This window comes from Accipiter gentilis, chromosome 9 (genome assembly GCF_929443795.1).
Source record: "Accipiter gentilis chromosome 9, bAccGen1.1, whole genome shotgun sequence".
Lineage (NCBI taxonomy): Eukaryota > Metazoa > Chordata > Aves > Accipitriformes > Accipitridae > Astur > Astur gentilis.
In genome coordinates this window covers 3566746-3579215 of record NC_064888.1, presented here as the reverse complement: position 1 = coordinate 3579215, position 12470 = coordinate 3566746, and the positions used below count along the sequence as shown (strand labels likewise).

The window sequence follows — 12470 nt, the reverse complement described above, 5'->3', positions numbered from 1 at the left end:
TGAATACTCTGGAAGATGCTGAAGAACTACACTGCCATGAATACTTTCAACTCCCCAGCTTGTCTGTGGAAGTGTCAGAATAAAAATTACATTGAACTTGCTTTCAGCTTGTGAAATCCTAATATGAACAGGAGTCCATGGGGATTTCACTAACCATGTGATTCTTGAGCTATTGCAGGCAATGTGCCTTGCATATAGCTGCAGGAAGACGTATATTCAAACTGAAAATTCTATAGGGTCCTTGCCATATTATTTCAACTATTACTTCAGTCTTCTGACAAACAAAAATATAATCATCACACACTAAGCACCAGAAGGACCACAACAAACTCTGTGTGCTGAAGGAGCACCTTTTTGCTGTGGCTGCTGCAGTAATGGCTGAGGTTGTGTCTGAAGCAAAGGTGTAATTGAAGCTGCTGATATCTGTGCCTGCAACAAGGACTGTGGCTGCGGCTGTGCCTGAACACTGAATGCAGTCTGCTGTGCAATGGGCTGAAGAACTGCCGGAGGTGTCTTCAGTAATGGCTGAGCTTGTGTCTGGTTCTAACAGCAGAAGAGAAAACAAGTTGTGAGTGAGCTTAAACCAGAAGCAGTCAGTACAAGTTAGACTGGGTAACCCCATATACCTGATTTGGAAGTGTCTGGATCCTTTGTGCATTCCATTTGAATGGCATATTAGGATTGTAAGTAGCTTCTACCAAAACTCGGTCACCCACCTGAGGTGTCTTTCCTTTAACAGCACTGCAAATGTTACAGAAAATGTATTGTGAGAGTCTTATTTAGCTGGTTTTACATTTGCAAGTTACATTTAAAGTTGGGAGAAAGTACACAAAGTTCATTAAAAAAAACTTACAGGAAGAGCATCTACCCCCAAATTCAGTGAAAGTACTATCTGCTTCAGTTTGGAGTATGCACAGGAATTTAATTCCTGTCTTTGGCCCAAAAGCAGAAGTCCCCTAAACAGTACTTAGTTAAGACAGGCATGAAGCAAGTTATATGCATTTAAACACCCACAAACTCTGCAACTGCATATTACAAGGAGCTTAATACCTTCTGAGTCTCCCAGCTTTGGGTTTTGCATTAAGAAATTCAAAAATTCACATAAAGGAACTCAGATCTAGTGTCTATTAACTTATTTGACCATCTGACTTTGTGTTGACAGAAAACAACATACTAACTGCAGGCACTCTCAGTGGAGACACAGAATTAGAATGCAATAATCTAAACTTTTTATTTAGTGAGGGTATCAGAAAGTACATCTGCAGGCAAGTATTTACATCTTACCTAAGTTGAAAAAAGACATCTTCATCCACAAAACCAAATGTATCATGTAGTTTAGTAACCACCCCAGTGAAGACACGCTGCTTTTGTGGCTGGGTTTGCTGTTGACTTGACCGGGGTGCTGGATAAGAAACAGTTATCTGGGCTGCCGGTTGAGGAGTAGAGAGGCTAAGACTGGTAGGCAGTGCAACCGCTGGCTGTAAGCAAAATAAAGCAAACTATAAATCTTATAACCAGCTGACATACCTACAAGGAACAGTTCCTTTAGCCATGTAGACAGGAGTTTAAAATGTCTCTAAAGCATTATTCTGAATAGATATTTTCAGAAGGTGGAAGGTTTTTGTTTTGGTTTGGTTTTGTGGTAGGGTTTTTGTTTTTTGTTTGGTTGTTTTTTTTAAGATGACTTTGTTTCTACTTTGAATGAAGACTGGCTTTATTTATCCTTTTCTTTTTTTAAAAAAAGTCAACTTCCCCAAAATACATATATTGTCTAGGAAAAAGAAAAGAAAGAAGACTGCGTTATTGTCTACAGCTAACCCATACAGTGGGCCTGAAGAGGAGATAAGTTGCTAACTTTGCTACAAATAAACACTTAAGAGATTATTCTCCATTTATATCCCAACCCTGGTGTTAGAAGTCAGTAAAGGTTGAGGCTAATACAAACCCTTCCCTAACTCAACATTCACATGCTTGCCTTCTTACAAAAGCAGAACCCAGTAACACAATAAAATTAAGTAAGCTATTTTCACCTTTTTTTTAAAAGCATGTTTTAAAAGGTTAAGCGAAAACAGAACTAGAACAACTTACAGTGTTTTAAATGGTTGCATGTTTGAAACCTGTCAAGCTCAGCAAGATTCTTTTTAAGCCTCTCTATATACCTACTGCAATACTGTTAACACAGAAAGTTAAATTCCTTCTCAAAGGAGAGAAAGATTATCCCAGTTTGTTACTTACTGCAAAACAACTGAACACTTGAAGTTCAAACAAAAAAAAATAATTACAAGGTAATCAACACACATATTCCCTTCAAGATTAAGGAAAAGTGGTTGCTATTAATTTTTGAAACCAAGGCTATGCATATTTTAACATCTGGATAAAATAAACCTGTACCAATAAAACCTCCATTCATATTAGTTAATTTTACATATTAAACTACCCAAGACGTCACAAATTTGCACTCTTGCATTATCTGTGTTTGGGGATGAGGACCAAACAATAAAACCAAACTAACCTGAGTTAAAAGGGTCTGCTGAGGTTGCTGCAACTTAAAATAAATAAAGTTATAAATTAATTTTATATGCTTAAGGAAATTGTACAATTTTATCTCCTCTTTACAAGTAAGAGTTTTTGCTTAATCTGAGTCAGTTAATAGTCCTTTGGGGTTTGGTCATTTCAGCAGTTTGCACATGCATAAAACTGTGCTCTCGTGGTTAATTTTAAGATTACATAATCCAGGTTTATTCAGTAAGCAGAAATGCTGGGCGTTTTGTAACTGAAAGTTAACAGCAGTACCAAAAAAAGTTTTGGCATCTGGAGAAGCTTAGGCCTGTAATTTCCATGTCCTTTTATTCTTTTTCAAAATCCTGTTAAGTTCAAAGACCATATGTAAAAGGGAACTTTTTTAGACAGCATCTTTCCAGCAGTTAAAATACACGGCCCTGTTTAGAGCAAAGTTTAGCAGGAATCGTGTACACATGGAATAGTATGTGTTTTTTAAATTTCCTTTTTGCATGAAGGTAGGCAGGCTTCCATTCTGGATACATCTCTCCAAGTTTTTGAGCTTCAAGCTCTCCTTCACTACAAAAATATGTTACTTAGTTTCTTTATCAACTTCCCATATGAGGATGATTTTGGAGACAAATCCTACAAGACACACAACCAACATTATTTTTAAAGTTATTTGTGATGTACACAGTAAGAATCAGACAAACCTGTTGCTGTACACTATAGAGAGTCTGCTGAGGTTGTGAATATTGCTGAAACAGATAAAAGCAAAATATCTCATAAACAGGAAGTATTATTACCCCAATAATACCAAATACAAGTTATCTGCTAAGCAAGTTTTAGATAGAAACTATTCACATTTAACCATTCTAATACAAAACATATCATCATATGTATCAACATATATTATGTTCATAACAAATACTCTTAGCCTTTAGAGTGAACTCTGATGTGCTCTTTATAGCTAAAATCAGCAATTTTTGTTAAGCCTGACACTTAGACAGTATTTAGTTCACAGTAGGAAATCACGCAAAATGCCTGTAAGGATACATATAGTGATGGAAGATCACTTGGCACTTGAGATTCTCAGTTTAGGTGCCGCAAAACTCCTTTTCCCAAAAGGCTTTCCATAGCTGAAGGTCAGCACCTCCATAGCCAAAATTCCCACCTTCACATATTAATACAGCTATTGACAGCTGTAGACCTAAAAATCCCACTGTTTTTTCAAACAGGCTTATACTGTTATGTTCACCATTTCCCATTCTGCTTTTCTCTGGAAAGAACAGCTCTACCAAGCCACTGTTTAATATTTGTTAAAGTTCAGAGTCAACAGCAAATGCTCCTTTTTCTTTACCTGCTGTAATGCAGCTGCTGCAGCTGCAGCCTGCTGCTGTAAAGCAGCTGTCTGAGTGAGCTGATAGTTCGTTGGTGTTTGTGTCGTTAGGCCTGCTGCTGCCAATGCCGTCTGCTGGGTGTATATTGTAGGAGAGGCTCCAAGCAGCGATGGCTGCTGTACACCAAGAGCAGCTGAAAAGAGAACACACGCAATAAGCACTAAGAGCAACTTTAAACAGCTGAGGTTTCTGACAGTTATACTAGACGCAGTATGTGATGCTTCACTCCTGAGTCAAGCTCGTGAAGTAGAGAAATCCAATTCCAAAATGCAAGATAAAGGATCACACCTCACTAGCTTCTCTTCTAAACTCATTTACAAATAGTACACCACAGCAGAGGCACAGAGACCACTTAACCTCCTTCTCTCAAGTTGCTTGTGATTTTATAGCTCTAGTAGTTGTCATCCCTGTTTGCGCCCACACTCAACACACACATGCACACACGCCGTATTCTTTCTTGAGCTTATTTCAGGTTTTGGATGGGCCAGATGAAGCTCGTTGCTCTGTTCTATAAATAAATATATTTCATTCTAGCTGAGGGCAAGAGAAATCTTTACTCTAAGAGCAGCCATGAAACGGAGGCTTATGGAACATGTCCTCTGAAAAAGCACAAGGCTTCACTTCACTCAGTGCTGCCTTTGTCCCCAGGCAAGCTGAATTTTGTAGATGTGGGGGCTGGTAGAGAAAGGACAGCCTTATAACAACAAGGGGTTTAATCAGTCCCCACGTATAAAGGGACCAAGTCAAGCTCTCTCCAGCTCTTACTAGGAAGGGTCTGTACTGCCCAGGCTCAAGCTGCCTGGAAGGAAAGATTAGTTTATTTTATTGCTGTGTCAGCTTTTAATTCAGTGCAGAAGATTAAACAAATCACTAGGAGCAGCTATCCACATGCTATGCTTCTTATGCACGTGATACTTCCGAACAAGGTATGCTTAAGCCTTACGGACGGAACTTTTAGGGACAAAGAGCCCTGCACAACGCAAATCTGAGTGAAGAACTGCAAACATATCTGAAAAGCTGCTCCTTCTTTAGCAGGAGTTTTTAAAAAAGTTATCTGCAGCTGCATGATCAAATATCACTTCATCAAGCTATCAGTCTAGTCCACATATTTAAATAAAACCAGAGAAACTCAGCAAGGAAACATTGCCAGCAAAAACAGGTCAGCCAGCCATCTTCAGAACTGAAGAACATTCAAGTTGAACAGGGTTCCTTTCTCTTCCAAAGCCATTAGAGAGGCACAATTAAATGAAGAACAGATTTACAGTATTCTTCCTGCAGAGTTTATGCTCCACACTATTCTTAGTGATCCAAAATGAAGCTTTCATTGCTGACCCAGGGATGCAGTAAGAGATTGCTTGTAGTTGGTGGTCATCATCATAGAATACACAAAAATGCCATAACCAACTCAACAGATCCTGAATGTGGTAATCCTCTCTACCACACTGTTCTTTCCAGCAGAGTACAATCTTCAGAAAACAAGTTGATGGCACTGATCATCTTACAATTTTGGAATGAAACATGGAAAAAATATATAAGCAACAGTGAAAATAATCACCATCGCTATGATCTGTATCAAATATTGTCACGTTAAGCATTCCAGGAAGTAATACTATTTTAATAGTAAATCATGCATTCTACAGTACAGCGAAATTACAGTACTTCCAGTATTACATTATTTTTTTCCCTGGAAAATTCCAACATTTGGAAGCCATCCAAAGCATCTTTAGAAGCCAAGCAAGCAAAATCTGAGGCGTCTCCCATGACAGGCCCTCTATTCTCTTGATCCTCTTGCCTCCTGCATGTCCATCAAGTCCAATTTGAACATCCATTTTTGACCATCCAGAAGCACACCCTCATCTGGAACCTCACCAATGCCTCACGTAACACCTTAAACAGACCTTTAAATCTAATGAAAATGCTTTTCTGTTGCATCCTGGGACAACTTTCACTTTTCTCGGCTGCGTTACTTTGCTGGCTCACTCAAGGCAAATAACCAACACATTAATCTTTCTCCTCTTACTTCCACGTGCTGAGCAGAAACTCACTTCATGCTATTACCTTTGAATGTTTGACTACGCTGTCAATGACTGTCATTCAGTCTAACGTTCTATTCTAATGTTGTTCCAACACAGGGGAACAGAGTTGGAAAGCGTCATCAAGCAAGTTTCACAAGTTGTCTCCTACTTTTTGTACCAAGGATACCCACAAAAATATTAACGTGCTTGCTCCCCAAACCAGATCTTGGGGTTACTCAGCTCTTCAGTTTCCACTATGATGATTTCCCTTCCAGCTTAACCTGTTACTACCTCAAACAATTCCCAGCCCACCCTAAGACTCTCATCCCATTTTGGCCAGGGAAGGGGGAGATTTCTTGCCACCTCTACTGTCACTTTATGAGTGTTTAATATTAACTGGGTATCATGTCATCTACAACACTGCAGATCAAGTTACTAACAAAGGGCAAAGACAAAAGACTGCAGGAGTTTAATTTGACTACCTTTCATCTGTGTACTCATCTCAGTCAAACAGGCTCCGCTTAAACAGGTGATTGTGTGTGCATTACTAGTTTAAAAAAAAAAAAAGGGGGGGGGAAAATCACACAGAAAAACAAGAGAGAATGGATCACAGACTGTGGAATTGACATCTACCTGCCATATTATTATTACTGGCAACAAGCAACTGCAGTGACAAACAAAAGCTTCTTGGGAGTTGTAATTATCTCTAAGTACAGTGATGGAGATGCTTGCCTTGGCAAAACCATCTGAAAGGGCTTGGATAGAAATTAAGAATCCTAGGCTGTAGCTCAAGCACCCTTCTAGGTAACAGAAATTTCTGTTGCAGCAAACAAAATGACAGTATTTAGTAGTCCCTCTTGCTGCTTCTAAATTCCAGAGACCCTTAAAGATTAGGGAAACATCTTCAAAGTATGTTGCTACATATATCTCCTTGGTAAGTGACATCGCTTTATTAGGATTACAGTAAAGGAGTACCCTATCTAGGCTTTGGACACTTTTCACAGTTGTCAGAAATTGAGTTTGGGTCCTGACGTTTTTAAGTTTCTTCAAACTTAACACACTTGCAATACAAATGCCATAGAATTTAACTAAAAAAAAAAATAAAAAAATATTCCTTTTGACAGGCACACAATAGAAAGTAGGCTCAGAGTATTTATCACACGACATCCGTTCACAGCAAGCCAGCAAATTGTGGACCAGCTACTATTTCTCAGTGGCTCTGAGATCGACTACATGCCTGTCCTATTCTTACGCTTTTCTTTAGTCACCTCATAAGGGCCAGCAGTAATAACAAGATACTGAGCTTCAGGCGCTTTTGCTTTCTTTCATCAGGTGCACTGTTCTTCACTCTAATGCAATTAAGTCTTGATATACCAAAGATGAAGACACAAATCAGCCAAAACGCAGCATAGCCAGGACTTCCCCTTGACTGCAGTTCTACAAAAACAGGCTTCACTGTGTAACCAGAAATCATAACCCTGAAAACAGCACATGCCAAGCGCTTTGATACAAACCAAAGACATGTCAAAAATTAATAGCTGAGAGAATAGGAGGGGATTCTCCTTTGCAGGCGTTTCAGGAACTTGCACATCATTATGTAAGTTAAAAGTATAAAGAGTACTTGCAAAAAGCAATCTGTGCTATCTAGGAATTTGATAATTTTTAATTTTTTTAAACTTTAATTTTCTGTAGTAGGCATGATTTATTTTATGCTTTAACAATGCTTAACCAGCATAGCAGGGACTTTATTCTGGTTTTAGTCATGTGATGCACAAAACCATGAGACAAGGAGTAGAGAAACAATTTCACTGTGTTACAGGTAGGAGTCTCTCTTCACACATAGATCTTTGCTGGCACCTGGATTACCCGTATCTCTTCTAATACCACAGGCACAGACAGTAATTAGTAAGCTATCCCAAAGGGATCCCAGGAACCCTTCATTACATGGCACCTCACTCCACAACTACCTTAGAGTGTCACACCTTAATAATTAAGAGCCTTAACTCATATAGTTACTTCTTCACCAGGGATGGCCGAGACAGCATCCAAGCCAGAAATACAGGAAAAAACCAAACCCCACCAAACGAACAAAACCACACCAACCCTGAAATTACCTTTTTTGCAATTATCAAGCTGGGTTTATAACACCATCACTCACCACTTTTGACAACAGCTTAGGAAAAAATCTATATACCATGTTGCTTGTGTTGTAAAAATCAAGATCTCCTTCCCCTATATCCAAGCACCTTGACGCTTTGGAGAAGGAACCTGACACTTGGGTAAAAACAGCTGGTATGCATAAATATATGTAACAACTTCAGCCAATCCTCTGAAAACATATAAAAATTTGGTAAATGTATTTTTTTTTTAGTCAGTTTATGAACACTGAGATTCACAAGAGTAAGCTGATCTGCACAACTTCTTGAGCAGCAGCCGCAGGTGAGAAGTAGTACGTGCTAGTCAGCACGCCTGAGCACTGACAGCATCTCTCTTCATCAGGCAAGCAACCTAGCTGGACAGTCACAGCTTCATATTGAAAGGTGCATGAAAGGTGACTACTTAGCTGCAGTTCAACTGTAAACACTGTTATTCAGCTCTCAGCAGTGCCAGAGAGCACTGCATACTTTGCAAAAGAAGTTTCCTGTGCTCTGCATTACAAGTCATTATCAATCACAATAAATGCCAATAAAAAAAGCAGGGGAACAAGTATATACACAGGTACTAACACAGGAGCTGCGCAGTAGAATCCCAGGGACTGGATTCAGTAGTACAGACAGGGAAGAAAGAGGACACAGGCATGGCGATTGTGTATTGCTAAGAAGGAATAGGAAAAGATTGCACAAAAGGAGCTAAATGCCTTCAAGAGAGGCTGGAGAGAAGATACTACAGTGTAAAGAGGGACACTAGGAACATGAAGGAAGGCGGAACTAGCACAGGAAGGAGGCAAAATTGCAGCCAAATGTTAGTCTCTAATGGCTCTCATGTTCGAGTTGGGTGCTGCTGGATCAGATGAACAGCTAAAAATTCCTGGAGATACTGTCCTCATCAAGCAGGTGAAAAATCTCTCACAGCAACTGATGCTCACCAGTCCTACCCCAATTAGATTTTGCACTTCATTTAATTTAAGGAGGCTCAGAAGTAGGCTAACCAAAGGCAGAGTCACAGGAATAAGAAAATGGATAAGAAGTTGGCGTGTGCTTCTAGTGCCCTTGCTCCATCCACCTCTTCTCCAGGGCCCCCTTCTGGTCCCAGCTCAGCAAGGTCTAAGATGGCTGCCAGCTCCTCCCCTTCAGGTTTTACACCGCTTTCCCTTTGAAACAGGACATGGAGCTGGCCCTCAGTCTTCCACCACTATTTCTGATGCACTAGCAGTCACATCAGCCAACTTATCAAGAATACTCCAGCCCAGATGCTGCCATCCAGTGATCAGTCCAAGGTATCACCCAGTCAGACACAAGAACCAAAAGCAAAGTTTTTCTCTCCCACGTTCCCAACGCTGACCTTTCCAGCTGTTAGGCAACTTCTTACAGAAGGAAAGTAGAGCCATTTGGATAAGGGAAGTGTGAGCTATTCAGAGAAACAGTGAACAACTGCTTGTAGGCAGCTGGTTAGTTACAGCAACAGTTTAGGTAGAGAGTGGGACGGAATGGCCATGGAGGAAAAGGAAAAGGCACACTGGGACTGAGTATTGTGAAACACATGGAGGGGCAGGTGGAGTTCCCTGAGGATATGCACTCAGATTAGACCAGTGCCCAAAGGAATAACTGGAGATGGAGGAGTCATTTCAGGAAAGGAAACTGAGTCAGGAGAAAGATTTGTCCTTCTTCCCCTCCCTCCTCCCGGCCTCCCGACATGCACCTCCAAAGAATGGCAGGCATTCCCAATTTTTGCTAAGCTCCGCGATGTAAAACCACTGACAAAGGAGGTATGACATTCAACTGCATATCAAACTAAAGCAAGATGCAAAGGACAACTGCAAAAAACATACAACTCTTCAGAAAGACATCTCTTCAAAAAGGTTACTGCCTGTTCTCACATTTTGACATCCTAAATCCTCAAAGTACCACAGCTTTGTTGAACCATTTTCACATCAGACAATGAAACTACAATATTTAGGAAACATTTTGTATTCAAGAAAAGAAGGCGGCATCCCAGGACTGGAAATGGAAGCACCAAAATTCACCACGCAGCGAGCTTCACATTTTTGCTTCAAACCCTTTTGTTACAAACCAACGTGAAACACGAAAATCTAGCCAGCTAGGTTTTTAAATACACTAGCCTGCAATTATATAAGGCTTCTTAGCTAAATCAAAGGAAACCCTCTATCATTATCAGGGTGATACCTTCAGTTATAGGGATCCTCGAGTTTTAACTTGGCATTAAAAAAAAATAATAAAAAAAATACCCCCTCCCCATCCAAGCAGCAGATTTCAGAGACCTCTTCACTATGTGAAATACGTCCAATATATTAGTAAAGGCAAAATACTTCGTAAACGTTGATTTACACTGCCTGGGAAAAGAAACTCAGGCAGCACTTAAAAAACCTGTAATACCTTATTAGTGGTGTTATTATTTAATCTAGAGCAATGCAATGTGATGAAAGGTAATCTGATTTACACATCTTTGGATATAAGTAACTTAGTATCTTGATTACTGACCAAAAGAATCAATAAAAATTCACCTGGGATTTTACTTATCACCCCTTTAAAAAAAACAACCACCCAACAGCTAGTACTAGGCAATGATCTTTAACATCTCTGTTGTGTGAAAAACTCCCAACTTAAACCATTTAAATAAAATTTAAATAAGTTAGTTAGCATGGTGCCACTCTTAACTCCATACCCGACTATGGAATCTCCAAATCTACTAGATGTCAGGGTTCAAACATTAAGTGATACGTAAACTGACCTGGCTGAGATACTGCAGTGGCTGTAAACTGAGTAGCCCAAGGGGGATTCTTCTGTCCTCCAAACTGAGCCATGGCGAAAGGCAAAATCTCCTGGGTGTCTATCTTCTATAACTGCAATCTATTAAAATAAAGCGCAGCTACAATCTTTGAAACATATACCATCAGGCTATTTTAATTCTGGGTCAAAAAAGTAAAAAAAAAAAAAAAAAAAAAAAGAAAAAGGCGTTGAAAGATTATCTTTACACCCCTAAACCTGGTGGGCAACACGCATCAAAAGCGGGAAACGCTAAAAGTTGCAAGACAAGTTATTATATTTTCCTAAGGCACGATCTCCACCCTCCCCCTCTTAACAATGGGGCTAACGCTATTTAAACGCCGAAGTTCACGCGAGTTTCCACCGAAGACTAAGGGAGAGGTGACTCTGCAGAACGAAGAGATCGTATTTGCCATTATTCTTCCTTTCTTAGGGCTACTCCTGGGCCGCCGCTGGGAAGCGCGGCCGGCGGAGGAGCGAGGTGCACGCTTTCAGCCACGGCTCAGTTTCCCTCTCCTCCAACAAGGGCAAGTTACCCACGCGAACACGGCAGGGCCGCTCAACAACTCCGCCGCTTCCCTCCCTCCACGCCCCCCAATATTTTTAAAAGCGACCGTAACAGCCCCCCTCCCCCCCCTCCCCATCCCCCCCCCTTCTTTTTTTTTTTTTTTTTTTTGGCGCGCTCGCGCAGCCTCCAATACCCGCCGTCTAAGCGGGCCACGGCCGCCGAGCAGCCAGAAAACACCCCACGGGAGAAAGGAAAAGGGGAGGCGGCGAGCACCGGCCTTTCCTCCCGGCCCGGCAACCCCTCCCGCGCCGCGGCGAGGCCGCCGCCGCCTCCCCCCGGCCAACAATGCGGGCCTAAGCGCGGGCCCGCGGCCGCCATGCTTCCCACCCCAGGCGCCACCGAGGAGCCTGCTCCCGGGGAAGCCGTCAGAGCCTCCGTGCCCCCTCCCGGACCCCTCCTGCCGCCGCCGGCGGCGGTACCTGAGCGGCGCCTCGCCGGAGCCATCGCCGGCCCCTCCGAGCCTCCCTCACCGAGCGCCGTGCGCCCTGCCCCCCTACTGCGCAAGCGCGCCCACCCCCGCGAACGGCAGCGGCCGGCGGCGCACACCGATTGCGTCACGGCCTCGCGACGGGACGACCCCGGCGGGGCCCGAGCGCGCAGGCGCGGGGAGGGGCCGGGCTGGCGGTTGGGCGCGCGCCCGGCCCGCCGCGCCGCGCCGCGTGCGGGGAGGCCGTTAGGCGAAGGGAGGGGTCCCGGCGCCATCTTGGCCGAGGCAGGAGGAGGTAGGGCGGGCCGGGAGGGCCGCCATCTTGCAGCGGGGCCTAGCTGTTGTAGCCGCGGCGGTGTCTCCTCTTTGGTTCCCTCTGGCTGCCGCAGGCGAGCTGCTCGACCTTCTCCTCCGCCCCGCAACGACTCGTAGCTGGCGTCAGTCTGTGCGGTTGTCAGACGCTTGCCACGCCGCCTGACGGGTGCCTTATTGCTGCTGTAGGAACTAGGCAGCCCTCAGCCTGAGGCAGCGGCACGCGTGAGCCCCTGAACCCGTGAGAGCCGGTTTTACGTGCATAAGCGTTCAGGCTGTTACGTGGCGGGGTAACGGATCATCTGA

The 12470-nt window shown here is 42.8% G+C and overlaps 1 protein-coding gene across 1 annotated transcript in view; it reads right to left on the bottom strand.

Moving 5' to 3' along the window:
* CCAR1 (cell division cycle and apoptosis regulator 1) overlaps positions 1–11949 on the bottom strand; it is a 31674-nt gene extending 19725 nt beyond the window's left edge. Inside the window, exons 1-8 of the mRNA XM_049810200.1 lie at positions 11845–11949; positions 10823–10941; positions 3860–4032; positions 3213–3257; positions 2513–2545; positions 1285–1478; positions 627–741; positions 351–543 (exon numbers count right to left, since the gene is read on the bottom strand). Of these exons, the coding sequence (XP_049666157.1) occupies positions 351–543; positions 627–741; positions 1285–1478; positions 2513–2545; positions 3213–3257; positions 3860–4032; positions 10823–10895 (826 nt within the window). The 5' untranslated portion in view covers positions 10896–10941; positions 11845–11949. The remainder of the gene's footprint in view (positions 1–350; positions 544–626; positions 742–1284; positions 1479–2512; positions 2546–3212; positions 3258–3859; positions 4033–10822; positions 10942–11844) is intronic.
* Between the last annotated feature and the right edge of the window lie 521 nt (positions 11950–12470).